Consider the following 20,781-nt stretch of genomic DNA (forward strand, 5'->3'; position numbering starts at 1 on the left):
GTATATCTTTGCTTCAGCTTCTGTCTTAATGCTGATAAAAGGGCTGTTATACCATTACTTTTTAAAATAACAATTAATCGCATGATTGTCCATAGTTAACTTGCGATTAATCAAAAAATTAATTGCAGCTTCTATCTCTTCTAAATGCACCTCAAAGTGATGCTTTTCAAGTTTTAAATATTGAAAATTGAAGTGGAAAAATACGTTTGCCTTATGCAGTCTTATTATTGCAATAATCCAAAACAATGACAAACACTGTTCAGTGAATTCTCCAGAATGACCTTAAAGGAACTGCATGCTCAAAAAGTACGTTTTGTGCATAACGGTAAACTCAAGCCCAACAAGCAACAATAGATGGGCATATTGACCTGAGAGTAGCATCATACTACACAATATAGTTCAACTAATTGTGCAGTTTTTTAAATCAATCAATCTTTATTTATAAAGCGCCAAATCATATCAAACGTTATCTCAAGACGCTTTTACAAACATACCCTTACTGACAGGAGTCGATCTTATCTCATCTTAATCTACCATGAGCATTTCACCTCATAGGATTTAGCCAGTTACAGTGGCAAGGACAGAACCAGACTCATGTTAGACAGACATCTGCCTCGACTGAGTTGGGGTTGGAAAGAGGGATAGAGGAGATCAGTTCTGCTGAGTTGGTGAGCTCTTTTAAATCCCTTCTTAAAACATACTTTTATCGCAGAGCCTTCCCAGATTTTATCTGAATTCTATTTTATTTTAATCGTCTTAAGAAATATATTTTAAATTAATTTCATTCCTTTCCGTTCTTTTAGGGGAATTTAGTTTTTTTTTTAAATATAACTGCTTGTTTTATTTTGCTGACCATATAAAGCACTTTGTAAATTGTTTTTTGAAAAGTGCTTTACAAATAAAATTATTGAAATTATTATTATTATTATAAGAGAGAGAGAGAGCGAGAGAGCTATGATACTGATGAGACAGATAGTAGTGGCAGTAATGGTAGTAGTAGCTGTTGCCGCTGGAATTTGGCACGTCCGTATCAGCAGGCCGTCTACGGCAGAGATCCAGAGGAACCTACGAGACAATGGAGCTCAGAGACTCCAGAAAGGTCTATGGTTAGTAACTTTAATGGAACAGGAAGACAACAACAGACACATTCTACAAGTAGCCTACATTGGTCAGTTACATTTTTCATCACCCAAAGATCATAACCTTGATTCTTCATTTTTAAAGCAAATAAACTCAGAATGTAAATGTGTTTAACCTTACATAGGGGAAAAGAAGGCCACGCTTGGTTGTTTACAACAGAGATGCCAGGACAACTTTGGCGAGAAGGAAAAGGGCTCTTTCTGTGGAAATTAAGACTCAACGTACTTCAGTGGTAACTCAGTTCACATCAACAGGAAATGTGAACTTTGGTTTTGTGGAGAGAACAATCTGCTGTGAAGCTGAACTTACCATTCAAATGACCCATTTCTTTATCCACATATGGTTTGAGGTTTGCCTCTGCGTACCATTCACAATGTGACTGCTGCTTTCTGATGTTTCATGGGGCAGGCCGAGGGTAATAATCGCAGAAAGTGTGTGCGTTAATCGCATGTTAAAAAATGACTGCATTCATTTTGACAGCTTTAGCTGAAGACTTGTGTATGTTTGTGTTTTTGTTTGTGACAGATTGAGGTGATGCATGAGGAAAGCCAAGGAGGCTCCACCCATGTTGTTGTCACCAATGAGACAGAGGAGAGTCTGTCCAACAGACGCAGGTAAGGAGTGCTCACATGCAGCTTCATTGTTTCATCATTATATTAAAAAGGTCTAATCATACAATTCTGTAAATCAACATTCAAGATATTAGGTCATATTGCATAGCATAACAAATTTAGAAAACAAGCACACAGCTGGCTCTGTTTTCGTTATATGCAGTAATTTTGTGCAAGAGAGGGTGATACAGGATCGTGACATCGCATTTTGTGTGTATGTCAAAGCACATTTCAGAAACAGGTGGTGTAACAGTTGACATCCAGGTGACAGTGCAAGTGGTAATGTAGGAGTTCAGTGTGGAATTTATGTGTCACTCTGTGGGCAGTCAGAGCATAAGAACAATTCTGTATACAACATAAATTATAAAAAAAATATCTCAAGACATTTAATGATGTTAGCATAGAGGTTTTGAATCATGTTTGTAGTCTAGCACATTTTTACAAAACTTGAATGACCCACCAAAATATTTTTGAGCTAGATCTTCCCACCTCCCTTCTTTACATATCTCAATTCTTGAAAATCTCATGCAACTGTTTTCAGTGTTCTGTGTCCATCAGATGCTCAATTTTTTACACTTTTATTCAAATTCAACATCAAGCCTGCTCTGTATGTTTGTGTATAGAACTGAGACTCTAGAGCTATTTCAAAGGGAAAGCGGAAAGTGGTTTTATAGTCTTCCTTCACCCTTCCCTCATTATCTGCTTTATTTGTTCTCCACTATTTTTTTACCCATTCAATTTCATTGCATTGAATGGTAAATTAACTGTATTTAATATAGTGCTCTCTCTAGTCTTCTGACTCAAAATGCTGTACATAACTTGTCACATATACTGTACCAATTCATACTCTATTCACACAATGGAGGCAGAGGTGGCTGTATGTAAAGTGCTTATCAGTATTAGTTAATCCCGTTTACTCACCGCTGGCCAGAGGTGTCAAGTAACGAAGTACAAATACTTTGTTCCCTTACTTAAGGAGAAATTTTGGGTATCTATACTTTACTGGAGTAATTATTTTTCAGCTGACTTTTAACTTCCACTCCTTACATTTTAAAAATAGCCTTGTTACTCTTATTTCTCTTCGGATTGTTTTCATTCTGGCTTGAGCAATTATTTGAACTTGTAACAGTCTGTCAAGCTTAGTTTTTGTTCCTGCATCTCCTGCTTTTGATCACGGAGAGAGACATGCCCAGAAAAGTCTGAAGTAAACTAAGCGAGCTACTGTTTTGTAATGTGTGTGTGTGTGTGTGTTTGTGTGTGTGTGTTTGTGTATGTGTGTGTGTGTGTGTTTGTGTGTGTGTGTGTGTGTGTGTGTGTGTGTAGGTGTGTGTGTGTGTGTGTGTGTGTGTTTTCAGGAAATGTTGAATCACTAACAGAAGTTCAGTTGGCACTGTCAGCTGGGCACTGGTGATTTGTTATGGATTTGTTATGGTGCGTTGCGGTCCGCCATGTTTCTTACTCGTTACATTTATTTGCGTGTTGTGATAGTGTCTTCATAAAGTAATCAAACATTTAGATTAGCCTAGATTAGTTTTGAAGCCTTCGTGTTGAGTAAGACCGTATTGGTCAACACCAGCAGTTCCAGGTCTTGAATGTGTGTGGGTGCTTGATGCTTGGGTGTACATTTACATTTCAATAAAAGCTGTTGATAACATGCATGTGAAGTTTGACTTTTTGCACCATTACAACACTTACAGACAACTAGTCATCATACTTTCCGCTCCATGAAACACGTTAATTCTCAGTAGTACACATATATGTTTTTTAATGTATTTGCATTGTATGAAAATGCGTTCCCTTTCAATGGGCATAAATACAGCTGAAACAGATGCGACCCACACATTTCAACATTAACATATTAATATAACATTATAGTCATTATGGCCTTTAGAAACATGTTTTTTTGGGAGGAAGGGTAGTGCACTATAGGCCCCTGTGACGCAGCCTAAGCTTTTGTCCTTCATGGCATTTTTTTCCCCCTTACATTACTTTTACTTTTATACTTTAAGTAGTTTGGAAACCAGTACTTTTACACTTTTACTTGAGTAAAAAGCTTGAGTTGATACTTCAACTTCTACAGAAGTCTTTTTAAACACTAGTATCTACAGTTGTGCTCATAAGTTTACATACCCTGGCAGAATTTGTGATTGTTTTGGCCATTTTTAAGAGAATATTAATGATAAGAGAAAAAATTTATTTTCATTCATGGTTAGTGGTTGGGTGAAGCAAATGTTTTATCAAACAACTGTGTTTACTCTTTTTAAGTCATAAAGACAACAAAAACTACCCAAGAAATCATAAATTCTCCCAGGGTATGTACACTTATGAGCACAACTGTATATTTCTATCTGAGTAATGAATGTGATTACTTTTGACACCTCTGCTGCTGGCAGGTTTAGCAATCTGTCTCTCAGCATGTGGACAGTATCACCGGGAATTGAACACCTAACTTTCCAATTAAAAGATTACCAACTCTACCACTGAGTCACAGCTGCCCCTTCACATGCATTATAATTTTATTGCTTGACTATAATCACATCAGGTAAAATGTAAATATGTAAATATATATATATATATATTAAAAATAAACTAAGTAAGTAAAGATAATAATGTAGGTATATGTTAATATATTTATATATGCATACATTATTAATATAATATTGAATATCAAATAATAATGTATATATGTATATATGTACATTATAATTTTTATTATTTATTTTATTTGGAATATAAATTTATATATATAAATATACATTTTATTTATTTATTTATTTTAAACTGGTCTAAATGGCCTTAGTGTAGGCAACAATCCTATGTGGCATTCAGTAAAGTCTGATTTAGTAACTCCATCATTTGGCACAATAACTCACAACAGAGAGCACACTTTTTTTTAACTTTTTCTTTTAAAAGCAACCTTCTTGAAAATGCATTTAACCCGATTTTCATTAAGTCCACCTTTTGTATATTATCTGTTTGAAGTATTACACCTGTGGAAGGGTTTTCAAAAGTTCCACTGACATCATGTTCAAAGCTCATTGAATCTTTATGTAAGTAAATATTTTCCATTAGTGAGGTGAATCGAGGCTTGCAGTTTGAAAGCTGACAGAAAACTCCCTTTTTTTGTGTTAGTGCTTTTCCACACACATCTCTGAATCAGTCCTTATTCACATATTACTAATCAGATGCACTGCTGACTGACCTCTTTATGGATTAGTCATACAGTTTGTTTATAAAGACAGATTTACATAATGTTGTTTTGGTATGAGCACTTGTTGACATGGCCGCTTGTGAAAAGATGCAGTCATACTTGCCATGTAAGGCTCGCAAAAGTATATCTAGCTTTATGTAAAAAATGCAAATTACCATTGCAGTGAATAAAACAAATAGTTTATCATTAGCATAGTCTCAGCAGTGAATACTTTTTCGTTATTTTTGGACCCACGATGAGCTTTATAAAGGGCTCTCATGAGGTCATAATGCCAACAACCATGTACGCTTTGAGTATTTCAGCCTGTCTCAGAGGCCCTCTTTTATAAAACCACAGATTGACAGGATACAGCAGAGACTGTGGTGAGAAGGAAAAGATTAGATTCACAGGAAAAGGGATGGTGGGGGTTTGTAGGGCACAGTGTGGTTCAGAGCAGGAAACGTAACAGATAGAAAGACGAAGACAAACTCACAATTTTTAATTCCCATGAACCGATGTTGAATAAGAAGGATATTTTTAACGCAGGTCAGGAGTTAGTAGAAGCTGAATTTTCCCTTGAGTTTTCCCAAGATATATGTTCTGTTCTGGCATCATGTAAGCAACGGGCAGACAGGATGTAGCTTTTTTGATGTTTTACTGGGAAATGTCTTTTGCACTTTGTCAGCAGAATGGCAGAGTGAATGAGAGACAACAAAAAAATCAGAGAAAACAGAGAATGTGCTGCCTCATGTTATTAAGACTGTATCTTGTGAATATTGTCCAGAGCAACCTCCTGTTTGGATGTTTAACTGTTGCCATAGTGGTGTTTAATCTTTAATGTTAAACTGACATTACAATTTCATTTTAAGATTTGGAAGTATTGATTCCTCTGTCAACCATACCCTGGACTTATCTCTTGGTCAAATAAATACTTTCTAAAAAATTTAAAATAACAACATTTAAAAACGATCAAGAACTTCAGAGATAGTCTAATGATGCTAAACCAAATAAGCAGTTAACATAAAGGTATACCATCATACATCTTACCGTGCGGGCCAAGGCAGATGTGTGTCTAAAATGAGTCTGGTTCTGCTCGAGGTTTCTGCCTGTTAAAAAGAAGTTTTTCCTTACCGCTGTAACTAGCTAAATACTGCGAGGTGCAATGCTCATGGTGGATTAAGATGAGAGAAGATCGAGTCCTGTCAGTAAGAGGGGACTGGATTTTATCCTGTCTTGATGTTGGGTCTTTGTTAATAATTTAACATAGAGTACGGTCTAGACCTGCTATGTTTGTAAAAGCGTCTTAAGATAACATTTGTTGTGATTTGGCGCCATATAAATAAAGATTGATTGATTGATTACCCTAAAGGGTTAGGTGCTGTGTCCACTGCTGCTGTTTTTTGCGCTGGCACCACCTACGCCCTCAGCGCCAGCCGATTTTTGTAGCAGCGCTCTCAGTTGAAAAAAGTTCAAATTTTGGAACACCGCCGTGCTCATCGATGTCATTTGTTGTTTACTGACCAATCAGAATCAGGAAGGGGTGGGACTTCAGAAATCAACTGAGTTTAGAGCTGCTGCTAATGCCATGACACAATTTCTATCAATAGTTTCAAAGGTGTCTTGATGAAATTCCATTGAATGAAAGCGAGTATGAAGCATACAGAGCATTTTAAAACAGTCACTACTTAGGGAAGTAGAAATGCCGCCGAACTACTTTTGTAACCTTGCAACATTTAACGCTGGTGAGAAGCGCTCTGAAATTGAGGTTGTGGGCACTCCCAGCGAGAAAAAAAAACAGCAACAGTGGATACGCCATCTTAAACCCAACCACTTGAAAGCCCCTCACTTGAAATTGAAGCTATAAATAAAACTGTGCCATCCAGTATGTTATGTATTTAGGTGTAAAAAAAAATACATCAGTGATAAAAAGCTGCGTGAAGCTCAGAAAGGGACACGTGTGCACAGTATGAAATTTTGTGATTTCCTTCTCAGCCAGTGCTATTTCTGTTCACTTTAAATGTGTAGCAACATCTTTTCTCCTCACGTCAGTCACAGTGAAAAATGAAAAGTAGAAAGTATGTATGCTTAACAGAACAGCTTTGATCTTTATTACAAAATAGCAAATAAAATCAGCCAAAAGTGAAACACGACATGGAAGAAAAAAATGGCAGACTGTTTAAGGTACCATCGTTTGTTTGTTTGGTACGTTAAGTTCTCATTATTCCTTGTGTCTTCATAAGACCACTCATGCAAAAGCAGCCATACAGGAGTAAGTGTTCTGGTAATATGGCGGACAAAGAAGCATCACTTTCACTGCTTTACAGTACAGATTACCCATGAATCCTCTGGAGTGGCTGTACACTGCAGGGTTTGTTGCTGCACGCCACAAAGACCGCACGTCTGTGGCGTGACCGTGTGATGTGATCATGTGATCATAGATGCAGGGATGATATGGAGCCTTTCCCTCCCCTGAAAAGAACACATGCTCCTGTGGGGACACCCCCATTGCCTTGGCACAAATCCCCATGAAGACATCATCGATGTACATGGAAGAGTTCAGCATCAGGGTCGCTTGGTAGATCTTCGCAGCTACATCACCTGAAACCACATACCCGGCTCCAGCAGTGTAGTCTGGGTAGGAAGGCCAAGGGTACAGGTCGTATGGAACATGGTACTTGCTTTCTTTGCGGCGAATGGGAGGTGCTCCTCTGTGTACATGCCCCACCCACAAGTCTTTTGCATCTGATTGGCTACTTAGCTCCTGCCGCAGGTACTTCACCAAATTAGGCATATGGACGAAGATATCGTCATCTGCAGACATGAAGAAGCGTGCCCGAGAGCAGTACATGTGTCCCCAGTGGAACTGCATAATTAGTTTGGTAGTCAGGTTGTGGAAAGTGTCCAAAAAGTCCTGCTGAATTAAGTCGCCATATGTTTTGTCCTCTTTCAGCAGTGCACTCTGCACACTAGCCCTCTGCCCGACATCAGGGTGCACACCGAGGGCGAACATCAACCTCACGTTTTCCCCGAGTTGTGACCAAACAAAGCTCTCGTTCCCCCATGTATCCCTGATGGCCTGGCGGCGCTCAAAGTTCTCAGGCGATGATTTCACAAACAAAAGCAGGAGTACATCCTCCAGTCTTTCCCCATATCCTGTCACGCTGACGCATTTATCTGGGTGGTTGATAAGGTACGGGTAGTTCATCAACCGATCACCCAAACTGTTAGGGTGAGTCTTTCTTTCGTAATCATTGCTAGTGATGGCATAGGAAGAGTTGAGAAAGTCGTAGCTGTTGACCAGGTAGCGGTAGGTGTAGGACTTCATGTGGCTGACCACATGGTGATCCAGCTCCTCCCAGCAAACCATCACCATACACAGGACCAGGCCTGTGGTCAGGAGCTGCACACACTGGCATTTGTGGATTCGGCGGAAGTTCATGAACATTGTGACTCTTATCCTGCTGATCTATTCCTTGATCGGTTTCTTGATAGTTATGTATTTGTGATGGTAGGGTCTGTTATTTCATCTCTGCCTCCATTCACTTTCAAGCTTCACTCGTCATTTTACTTTCACACCTGCCTCTAGGGATCCTTTCATCTATCCAACCATCCTCCTTAAAATCTCATCTGCTTTTACCATACGCCGTCTGTCTCGTCTCACAAGTATCCCCTTTCCTCTCCCCCTCCTGTCCACCAAACTGTGTTTTCCTTCTGATATTGTCAAGTCCAGTTGGCTTTTGTCAGGCTCTTCAGCAGTCTGGGTGCACCGTTGCTGATCTTCCTCCACTGTGCAAAGCAAAAGCTCCACTCCCACATAGTGATCAGACTGCAGAAAGCTCAGTGTTAGAAGTTCAGTCCCTCTCAGATCTTCCAATTCAGCATGCACGTTGATCTCCTATCCTGTGAGCTCCTGATTAGTTTGGCTCTGCTCTTCCACTTCCTTTGTTCCTCCTTCTCCGGGTCACAGTAACGTCAACCTGTCACGGGGTCACATGGCACCTGAAAAAGAGAGCAAAAGTCAAATCGAAGTCTTAAAATAAGATTTAGCACTCTCTGGTGAAACATTTGGAATAAAGTGCCAGTCCTAATTATTTTGTTGATACTGTCTTCAATTAAATATCTACAAAAAATAATTAATAAATAAAAATTCTGGTTCTTTAAATATTTGTCTATTTGTTTAGATCAAATGTCCATTGATTTTGGTGTGTTAGTTACCCTGGGATCTACTATGTTTATACAAGGTAAATATCGTTCCGATGGAGTGTTCATTGTGAAAAAGTCTCTATTGAAACTATTTATTACACACACACACACACACACACATACACACACACACACACACACACATGCACGCGTGCGCACACACACGCACAAGCACACACAGTGAGGCTATAACTTCCTTAATTATACCCATTAATTATGTTGACAGTCAGAAAATAATTATTCTAACTCTCAAGCATGCTTTCAAGTGGCCAAGAGCTCTTCTGTCTACTACACACAGCATTTCAAATGGAATAGCTCTGAAATAAAACACAAGATATGAACTTATCAGTCACCTTTTAAACATAGACATTTGCCTAACATCTCTGATTTGTATCATTGTGTTGCATACTTCAATAAAAATATATATGTTTTGCTGCTGATGGGAAATATATCCCCCGCTTCCTCACACACGGACAGCAAAATCTGATTGGCCACCCCTCATGCATCCTCTAACTCCCAGAAGAAGGATTGTCTATGCCTTGTCAGATGCATTTATTGTGTCAAATAAACTATTTGGGCTGCAGCTAGCTTTCTTTGCATTTTAATGTAGCATATTTTCATTTATTGGTACTTTTACTTTGACAAACATCTTTATTTAAGTCTAAAGAAATGCACTGGTGTTATTGTTGCCACTCTCTCATGCTACTTTTTAAAATCTGAAACATGTACCCAGGAATAGAACACCCTGTTCATACTCTCAGATAAGTAGTCACAGTTGTTATGATTGGTTGAGTTAAAAAAAAAAAAAGGGATACATTTTTTTTTGTGTTCACTTTTTGACTCTGGGCCACCACACTCAAATTCTGGATCCGCCCCTGCATAATTGGCCTTTCTTGGTCACAGGCGTCACTGCCCAATCCCTACTATCGTGCTTGGTACTAACCCGCGCCCTGTAAAGACCTCCTAAAGGAAGGCTTGATCTTATCAGATGGAGGCCAACAGGGGTGAGGCTACATTTCTGATCTTTGTTATCACATTTAACATATTGGGTTAAATGCAGTGCAAAAAATGAAACAGAAACAGTATGCACATAAATAAGCTCCGCCACATAAACCTTGATTAATTCATCCCATAAAAGTTTAGAGGAGAATCAGGTGAAATAGGACGGGTTTACGACCCGCACCTCAGTGACACCGCGTAGACTTAATCCAGTGAAGTCAGGTAAAGTTTTTTTTTTTTTTTAAAGCATGCGCACTCCAGTCACTCGTCTTGTACGCACAGACACAGGGAAAGGAGAGAAGAAGAGAGCACAGCGAATGATTAAAACGACTGCTTCAGTTTATCCGTGGGACCAATTAGTCGATAGTAACACAAAGCATCGGGAACACGCACCCGGCCGAAAGCAGCAACTACAACAAAGAAAAAACTTTCCCCGGAATGTGCCACTCACCGGAGGTATGTCGAACCCACTTCCACAGAGCTGAACACTTTGAGCTGTGATCACGGTTATCACAGCTTTAAGTGGCTGGACACGTTAACCGGTTGTCCCCATCGTTGAACTATCCCTCGGTGTGTGTGTGTGTGTGTGTGTGTGTCTTTCGGATTTGTGGAGCATGGTGCCTGCGTCACCACGTCAGATGTGCGCACAGGTATTGTTACAGTGTTCCACACTCAGAGTGGTGGTGTGTGTGTGCGACATGTCTCTCCCATAGTTTTATCAGTCACACTTCCATGCTGTGTCACTTATTCCAACTCAGACATTCCTAATTCTAAGATTTCTGTAAGACTTTCTTTCACTGTGTTACTTTTTACGGGAATTGGAGATTGTGGTATCAGTATCAAGCCCCAGTATATGTCAGCTGGTACACTGCAAACCAAATTGCACTCTGGGATTAATATAGTTCTCTGAATCTGAATCTGAATGATAGGTCTGGCAGAGTGTTCGTTATCACCACACGGAAATAGAGTGTGGAGAAAGTAAATGATTTGCTGACCAAATTAAAGTGGGCACAAATTCCACATCACATGGAAGTAAGGGGCAAAAGCATCCCCCCTTGACAAAACACATGATTTTATATCAAACATTACTTGATCGTTTTTAATCTTTGATTTTCTGCTGTCAATTTTATATCAATATGCAATTGTGGTGCATCATTGGCTGGCACCTCTATCACACTGTCTAAGACATTTTTCTAATCAATATCCTATTGTCATAATGATATTTCAACTATACCCTCCTACAAAAGAGCTTTGGTATACAAGTGTGAGTTAAAAGTAGTCTTTTTTTTAGGAATACTTCTCAGATTTGTCTTTTATCTGCGTTAGAAAAAGCACCTCTTATAGAAGCCTATAGACTCTTTTGATGGAAAAGAAAAAAGATGCTGCTTTTATATGAATTTGTAAGAGCTTCTGCTGTGAGAAAAATTAGGACTCTGTGAACTGCCAGACATTATTCATCCTCCCTACAGCAGATAAGATGCCCTTGTGCACTCAACACAAATGCTCATGAAGACACACACACACACACACACACACACACACACACACACACACACACACACACACACACACACACACACACACACACACACACACACACTGAGACACAAACATTATGCTTTTTGTTGAGGAGTTTGACAAAGTGAATTAGTTTGTGTCTCATTGGCTGAAGGTTGACAGTTTGATCCTCGATGTCTATATGTTTAAGTTTCTTTGTGCAAGACTGTGAACCCTAAATCACCCCAGTGAATGTAGCTACTTAGATCCTGATGGATGTACAGTATGTGCACAGCAACCTCTGCCACCAGTGTATGAATGTTTGGCCTGTAGTGTTCAAGTGTTTTGAGTGATCCAGACAGAAAAAAGGCCCAAATGGCAAGTTTGTGACAACTTTCTCTGACCTATACTCCTCATAATCAACAGGAAAATATTTAATAGATAACATTTTAACCCAGGTGCACAGTGCAGTTGTCCTGGTGTAAAACTAATCAAGTGTAACCCTGGACTACAATGAGTTCAGGGGTCAAGTGCAAGTTATTCCTCTATCACTAACAGTGCTGAACAATGCAAATTGCTTTATCAGCTGGAAGCACTTCTGGCTGTCCACAAACTGACAGTACAGGGCGTCCTGTTTACTCAGGGTACGTGTCACCCCTGATATTTTCCTTGTCTCCTCTGAGACCTGCAACTGTCATCAAGCATGCTTTCCTGGTATTGTAAGGGAAAAGATGAGAAGCATGGTGACAGCTTACTGAACTCCTAGTTCAGTGGTGAGGAGGAGTTCAAAGTATGAATAAGAGGATATATGTGGGTTGTAGTTATAAAAACTGCACAGTTTGTTGTTATGGATGAAACAAGAGACAGAATTACTTATTATGATATATTAAAACAGTGAGGGCACATTCTCAAATGTTTGATTTAATGTTAACCTTCATCACTGACAGGGCTGTGAAAGGTTAGACAACCTCTACAGGCAGGTTAACTCATCTGACACGGATCACCTAATTCATTTCTGTAAGTTGGCCTTACAAAAAGTGTTAAATAAGTGTTCTATGTTTACTTAAGAAGTTGAACACGGTGAAGAATGAGGTTGTGTCCTTTGAAAACACGGCTAAAAGCCATTTTTTACATCAACAACATGATGTTAGTCATAGCCTTAGGAAGTTAACTAATTAGCTCATATTTGTCAGTATATCTGACAGACAGCTGGTAGAAAGAAGTTAAAACCTACTTTTTTCAGCTTGTCAGCTTTCAAATATGTTTTCAGGAAGTACCCTTTCGCAGGGTCGAGTGGGGGGATGCCATTGTTTAGATAGAACAGGCAGAAGACAGACAGGATTAGGAAATAAAGATGAGATTCCATGCTACTACTAATAATATAGCCTCCATACATGTTTCTCTTCAGTCAGACACTTTTAAACTGATCATAAAATAGTTAAAAGTTTGTTAAATTAACATTTTCTTGACTAGGACTATGTGGTTTTAGGGCTTTAAAGCAGTCTTACCCATTTTTTATGAAGCTAACTGTAGTTGTAGCAGCCAAAGTGCAAGTGCAATTTTATTTTAGGTTACATTATTCATTTTATCTTAAGCTTTCAGCGTTAGTTTCATTACCACGTGGTCAATATGCAGTGGTGTAGCAAGGCTTTTGTCTTGGGTGGACAAACTGGGGCACTGGCTTCTGTAAGGGTGGCCAAGCGTGGTAAACATTAGGGAGTTCTCTCAAACCTTGGAGGGTTGTCTCAAAAATCTACTTTCCTTGTAGTTTCTAACATTTAAATCAGCTGAACTTCATTCTTTAAGGACTCAAAAGGAAGATGTTTGTCTAAAGGGACCATTTACAGAACCAACAAAAGAAAACGCTCCACATTGAAATGCAAAGAAGCTGCTATAGCAGCCTGTTGAAAAGCCACCCAAACAGCTGATTTCAATATTAGTGACAACACCCCATAGACGATGTTTGGGAAGGGCAGGACCTTTAAAAAAAACACTTAGAGGGTGATAGAACAAACATTCTGTCAGTCAAACTCTTTATGGGCCATTCAGAGTAACCTAAACATACAAACTAGTAACTGCGTGGTGGAAGAGTAAACTAGTTAATGCAAGCTTGTCAGGCAGCTGTTGTCATGTCAAAACATATGTATTGCTGTTAATGCAAATGTGAATTGTGCATTAAAGGGCCTTGCTCTTCTTTACTAGAGAAATGTTGTCCATTTCTGATGTAACTGCATCCATGCTAATCTCTTCATGGGCCACCAGAGCTACTTCCTTGCACCACCACTACACCATGCCCATAGCTGCCACCTCTTTCTTCTAAAGTGATGCTGATTGGTTTCTGACCAGTAACAAGTATATCAGCTTTGAGCGTTGCAACATGGATCCACCTCATGACAGATATAGAATCTGGCCAATCCATCTGCTTTGCAAGGTTACCACCCTCTGGCTCCTCTCTTGCGTCTGTGAAGGCTGGATTTGGTTTAAGCAGGTCATCCATTGAAATATTGAAATAAGTAGGGAATTCTTGGAGATCACAGGAAATATTATATATTTTTAAATACAATGTGTGTGTATGTTTGTCCTTTCAAATATATGTTTTTGAATCAATACTATATATTTAAAAAATTCTCCTCCAGGCATTGTGACGATCAAAACAAGCTGTTGACTAAACAGACTGCCCCCCCTGACATCGTAATCACCTTTATTTATTCTTTACATCCAAAACAGCTTGCCCACCATTTTGGGTAACTGTCTTTATATGCGCACAGTAATGTGAATGTACGTGCCGAGTCAGCACAAAGAGCTATAATAGAGGGGCTTTAGCCCGACAGAGCCCCAGAGTAGAGAAGCTGCTGACGGCTGTGCAATGTTGCTTCACAATAGGCTGAACACATATTTCCACAGCAGCATATTTTGACTGAACACTGAGGTCAGCCAACAATGGAGGGCTCTGAAAACATGTGGTCGAGTGTTGACACCCGCCTGTCTTGTGACTAAACGTGCAAAGAGAGGATGTAGTGTCAAGGCTTTGTGTGGAGGTGATCTGTACATTTTGACGTGTGATCAGTTGAATGTTTTACATTCTCAAAAGAAACCGTTCAATGTGAACGTATAGTTCTGATGTGAAGACTTGTTGCTTAAATGTTTTTTAAAAGGGAGAACTTTCTACCACACAGGCATAGAGGCCTTTTTTTGCATCATTTTAATTTTAATTTTATGGAATATTAATAGAGGTATAAAGAAGTGTTTATGTTTATCTTTTTTCAGATTTGATAATTTATGAATTTAATTAATTTTTCTATTTAACATTTTACCCTCTATCTCTCAAAGAGCATACAAAGTGGTCTTGGTAAAAAACTGTATTGTCATCTTCCAGGTGTGAAGTTGAACCACATTCAAGGCCATCAACACACTTCTTAATTACAGGCTTTGTTTCTCTGTAGCATTTGAGGGTGGAAATTGCTTGCCGTACTTGGCACAAAGTTTACCTACAAGCTAATTGAATGACTTACACTATCCTGCTTAAAGCGTATATCATCAACAATTATAGAAGGATTCTATGACAGATGTTTTTTCAGCGACAGAAACTGGAAAAAATATTGTGAACTGTGATAAGACTGGAAAAGACTACAGTGAGCTTTCTCTGGTTGCAGAAAATAGCAAGAAGTGCTGGTCTGGAAAAGAGAACCATGCTATCATGCATTAAAAGTGTTCCAAATATGCAACAGCCACTTCTCAAATGCTCTAAAAAGTGACTTTCTTGGTACATTTGCTGAAAAACTTTCGTATTCGATGTTTATTTAAGTACCTCATATTAATTTAGATGCAGCATACAGCAGAGGCAGAGTGATGCTGGTCTCGTCTTGGAAGCCCAGGAGCTACAGTGGAACACTTTGAACTGGAGTCATGCTCCACTGGGCTGCATGTACAAAAACATGCATTGGTGCCCTTAGGACACATTCACTTGTTTGTACTTTGAAAAACATCTTTGAACATTCACTTTATTTTACATCTGGCAGTGGATAAAGTTAGGTCCTCTCGCTGTTTATTCTAACTTTATCTTGCTAATGGAATTTAATTAAAACAGTATTAAAAATATGTGCTCATTTGATATAGTTTAAAAAGTAATGCTAGTTTAAGAAAAGTGATGCTGGACATAAATGTGCAGTTGATGTTGACAGTAAATGTCTGGGCGCATGGCAGCCTGCATTGTAGATTTCAGTGTTATCTTTCATAAGTCTGTGCAGGCTCTGTCACAGAATCACAGATAGGCAAAGGCGACAACCTCCCACCTCACTAACAGGAATCACCAGACAGCTTATCAGTATTACAACGCTCAGCTAGTGGACAGTTAAGATCAAACTTCTGTTTTGTGTTCTTTTCTGGTCACTTTTAGCAAATCAACTGTTAGTGCCTGTCTCACGTGTGGTTTGTTGCTCCCTTTTACTTTCCAATCGCAGAGGACAACAGTAGCTTATCAACTCTTGAGGCACCAAATAATTAAAGTGGGGCAGATAGAAATTTGAGACTCTCTCACGTGAACTGCAGTGTGATTCTCAAGAACATAAACTTGAGTTGCACACACTGACGGACATCAATGCCCAAGCGTTGATATTCGACACCAAGCTGTTCTTTAAGCTTGAAAAGGCCAGATTACTGCACCAACATGTGTTTTCCCGACACTTCAGCAGACAATGCAGATGAGCTCAGCTTACTAAGACTAAACTCACAGAACTGGATCTGGATTTTGAACAAGTCTCTCACCAGCAGGGAAGTCATATAAATGGGCTTTTCTTCATATGTAAACATCATTTATAAAACCTGCTACCCTTGTGAAAGAGCAGTTTTAATTGCAACCAAATGTGTAAGTTTTCTGCTGTGGCATAGAGCAGACAGAACTGACAGTGCTACTTACTTGGGTGACTTTCAGTACTTCTTATTTAACCTTTTATGCTTGGTAATAGCTTGGCTCCCTCAAAAATAAGTGGTATGACATTGGGGTGTGATATTACAAGAATGTGGAATATTTCTGCTATTTAGTTTGTGGTAGCACACATGTTTTCTATGTGAGTGTATGTACATACTATTTTTGAGCTTAGATAACTCCAGGAACTAGTCTTTGACACACGTGTGTTAAAGATTTGTATGATCTAGACTTCCCCTAATTACCTTAATTCAATAGCAACTAAAGGAGGATTTCATGAAGCAAAAGAAAAGAAGGATTTGATGACAGAAGTTGTGAAACATTATTGATGGAGTCTGACCCAGTTTTTCTTTATGTTTGTGTTTTCGCTGAGCATTAGCATTACTCTACATTGTGTAATTGTCTTATTGGTCAGAGTAATTTCATTGAACCAAAGGTGTGTCCTGTTACATTAAATTATGTCATGTCTTGTGCTCTCAGATGATTCCCCTGCAGTTAAAAGAGGGATGCTATTGTTAACTGCAGCCTCAGCTTGTCAGTTCATATCGAATGTCATAGCAAATATCAGGTGAATGGCAACACCTGCTCTCACACGTCTTTACTGATAGTTAACACTATGATGCATTTAGCATCCAACTGTGCTTAGTGACACAGTTCAGTTGAGATGTAGCAAAGTTGTTTACCTGTCTCTACTGAACACACTGTGTGCGTCATATAAATAAAGTAAACACACTTAGAGGGTAAATAGTCAACTAACGGCACACAGTGCACGAAAACATGCAGGACATGATGTGCAAAAATTGCCTTTATGGTAAAACTGACGTCATGGTTGGTAAGAAAACAAATCATACAGTTACTGTGTTGTCAGCTGTGTCTGGGAAGTGTGTCATAGATACTTCATAAACACTACCCTACAAGAACAAGTAATCCAAGTTTAACTTTGTAAAGAAGAGTTCAGGTTACTCAACTACCTTCTTTAAAAAAACAACAACATTGAAACACATCACATCTTGTTTTGTGTTCTGCTTCAATTGTAACCTGATTCAGGTTTTTTCAGCTCTTAATCTGGTTTGTTGGCCGTATCCAGGCAGCAAAAAAAGCAACCAATATTGTGACAAACTTAGCAGGGGGGAATGTAGTTTGAGGGGAATCACAGAAACCATAAAGGTTAAATCATTGAACAAATGGGGCGGCAGTTTTTTCAACTCTTATTCTGGTCTGTTGGTTGTATCGAGGAAGCAAAAAAAGAAACCGATACTGTATATCAGGAGTTCCCAAAGTGTGGGTCGCGACCCCCTGTGGGGTCACAAGACACAAATAGGGGGACATCAGATGTCTTTTGGAGGTTTTTTTAAGTTATCTAAGATAGTACATTTAACCAATTCTATTAAAAAATACCTAAAAAATTGAAATGAAACCTTGAAAATAGAAAATGTGATGAGTTTTCTGCCTTTCTTTTTGCCAGATGACTATATAACAGTCATCTGGCAAAAATATACCTATATGACATTCTCATATAGGTAGGTTAATTTTGTGCAGACCAACTAAATGAAGCAACATTAAAACGTTTTGAGGGACAGTGGGGGTCGTGAGTCTTTGGCAATACCTAATATTCAAGCCCCCAGGATAAGTTATGAACTGTGTCAAGCCAGTTTTGAACTGAGGGACGTCTTGCTAAACTTGAATGAAAAATGATCATGACACGCCCAAAAACCTATTTCATGAACAATTACCGAAGGAACAATCGTGGAACAGTGATCATAAGCACCTATGCTAACTTTGGCGTAACATCAATACTCAGTTAGAAAGAAAATTACACTCCTACTGGTCTCTATGTTTGTGTGTTATTTTGAATATGTTTCCTTTAATGAATTCTTATCAGTGTATCGTATATGTTGGCTCTGACCTACATTTAACAGAGGTGGATCTTAGAACAGAGTGGGAATGTGTTTGTTTTTGAGCCAGATTATCTCTCAGTTTGCAGTACTGGAAACATGATTTGACCTTAAAAGTTGTGTGCTGTTGCAGTTCTACAAAAAAGCATGCCAGTCTTATCTCCCTGAAACAAATTAGATTCATTCCACATGTTGGATTAAATGATTGCAATCAAGTGAATCTCGAAAAATGTAACTTTTTAGGAAAGAAGCTAAGGAAAAGGATATTTAAATCACTGAAAACTAACTGCACAATGATGCCACAGCTAATTTTGGCAATGCTTTTTTCCATGCATACTCTTGCAGGGTTGGACGGCAACATTTTGAGTGAACACAGTTCCTGCATGATTATTTATAAGGCTTTTCCATCAAAATCAGCATTTTTGGACAAGTTGTACTAAAGGAATTTGACTCATTTTATCATTTGCTGTTAAATAGTCACACAGAAAGAAAAAGTAAGTTAAAAAAGCTGCCCAAAGGCAAACATAAAGGTTTGTTAGTTCTTACATCCTGTTTGCTTTGGGCTCCTTTGCTAAGATATCCTGCTCGGCCTATAAGCCTGATTCATCCCCTCCTCTCCACTGGAACACTCTCCTGTAAACTCTGAATCTGGCTCTGCTGAAAAAGTGCTTTCAGTTCTGGGACTATTTACTTGTTTGACTTCATCACCTTGACACATCCAGCTTGTTTTTCTCCCCCTCTCACTCTGTCAGTCTGCTACTGCAAGCTGACACCTTTAGCCTTGAACACCGGGAGGTAATATAAACTCAATTTAGAGCAACACACTTCAATACACGAAGACACACATACACACTGTGCTATTGTGACTTACTGGGCTGTTTTGGAGTCCAAGCGTGAGGCGGAGATACATCCCTCTCTCCTACCTCTCGGCTCCTGTAAGCTCACTCACTCCCGGTATGTCTGTGTGAGTCCTACTTTCTCATTCCCTCTCTTTCCAAAAACTCCTCTTTTTCTTTCCCCATATCTACTTTCTGGTACTTTATCCTCTTCTTTTTCCGTCTACCTCTCACTTGTCCTTTAGTAGTATCCGTTAGTCTGCCGTGGCAACTCAACTGAGCCTCATATGTCTGCTTTTATTGTCCTCCGAGTCAGTGTGAGCATGTGTGTCAGGAGCTGTACATGTGTGAGAGGGTGGGTGGGTGTCTGGGAAGGGTGGGTGGGTAGGTCTTTGAAAGGGGGAGGGACCACTGTGTGGTGTCAGTAGAATGGGAAGAATTTCAGTTTAAGATGATCAGAGTCAACAGAAAACCACGGTACTCATTACACAGATAATGGATCAATATTAGTACTTATTGCTTATTTCCTGGAACTGGGACTAAAACCTCATTGAGAGTAAAAGCTTTTATTCTGCACAGGAAACTCCCAACAATCATCAAAACTCAATCAATTGCAATCATCTTCATCCAAATGGAGCAGATGGTAATCAATTAAAGAAAGAGGACCTTTATTGAGGCGTCTAAGAGACTGTTTTGTTTTGCTCTAGAGGGATGAGGGACATACTTTCACCAAAAGACAAAAGAAGAAGAGAAACGCTTTCTTATATTTTACTCATGACACTTGTCTCAAGATTTTAACTTTTCCTTGTGGAAATATACTTTATAATTTGGGCGTATGACCTCACTCTATAATACTGTTGTACCCTACTGCAATACTTTGGAACACATTTTATGTGTATATGTATAACTCAATGCTGAAACTGAAGTCTCTAAAAGTAGGTAGCACCTGAGCAAAGATGCAAAGATCAGAACTCAGCATAATTGTATGCAGGCTGACTAAGTGCTGAATGTATAAATATTGGTCTTGAAATATGATTGTATTTCAAGGACTTTTATAGCTGCTTCACCTGGTCTCTGTAAGTATGCATTGAACCCTGAATCTGATCAAATCTTTATAATGTAAGATATTTATGTGGGCTTCTCTGGCTTCATTACATTGGACAGCTGAAAAGAGTCAGGAAATATGAGGAGCTGAGGGTGCAGCAAAGGGGTCAAGGCTGGGACTCGAGCCAGAAGCTGCTGTGATGAAGATTATGGCCTCCATACCCGAGACGCATACTTCAACCACCAAGTCATAAAAATGCCAAGATCTTTTTTGTTCAAATGTAATTCTTTCAAGATGATGTTATAGGAAAGTAAAGCTGGACAGCGGTGCAGTGGTTAGTGCTGTTGCCTCAGAGCAAGAAAGTTCCTGTATCAAATCCTAGCTGGAGTGTTTTCTGTTCTCAGCCCACATGTGTGGGCCAGGTATTCAGGATTCCTCCCC

General features: G+C 39.1%; 2 protein-coding genes and 1 long non-coding RNA gene across 3 annotated transcripts in view; 2 read left to right on the forward strand and 1 right to left on the reverse strand.

Annotated features, from left to right (window-relative positions):
• Positions 1-20,781, forward strand: part of mcf2l2 (MCF.2 cell line derived transforming sequence-like 2) — a 120,640-nt gene that overhangs the window by 30,880 nt on the left and 68,979 nt on the right. Inside the window, exon 15 of the mRNA XM_034706807.1 lies at positions 1,666-1,754. Coding sequence (XP_034562698.1) covers positions 1,666-1,754 — 89 coding nt within the window. The remainder of the gene's footprint in view (positions 1-1,665; positions 1,755-20,781) is intronic.
• Positions 7,022-10,773, reverse strand: b3gnt5a (UDP-GlcNAc:betaGal beta-1,3-N-acetylglucosaminyltransferase 5a). Its single transcript, XM_034706817.1, has 2 exons — positions 10,595-10,773; positions 7,022-8,940 (listed from the first exon to the last, which is right to left on the reverse strand). Exon 2 carries the CDS (start codon positions 8,384-8,386, stop codon positions 7,187-7,189), a length of 1,200 nt encoding a protein of 399 aa, XP_034562708.1. The 5' UTR covers positions 8,387-8,940; positions 10,595-10,773; the 3' UTR covers positions 7,022-7,186.
• Positions 10,063-20,728, forward strand: LOC117829228. Its single transcript, XR_004634583.1, has 3 exons — positions 10,063-10,148; positions 10,391-10,599; positions 20,460-20,728. It is a non-coding gene; the product is annotated as an uncharacterized LOC117829228 (long non-coding RNA).

The sequence above is a fragment of the Notolabrus celidotus genome, chromosome 2 (genome assembly GCF_009762535.1).
Source record: "Notolabrus celidotus isolate fNotCel1 chromosome 2, fNotCel1.pri, whole genome shotgun sequence".
Lineage (NCBI taxonomy): Eukaryota > Metazoa > Chordata > Actinopteri > Labriformes > Labridae > Notolabrus > Notolabrus celidotus.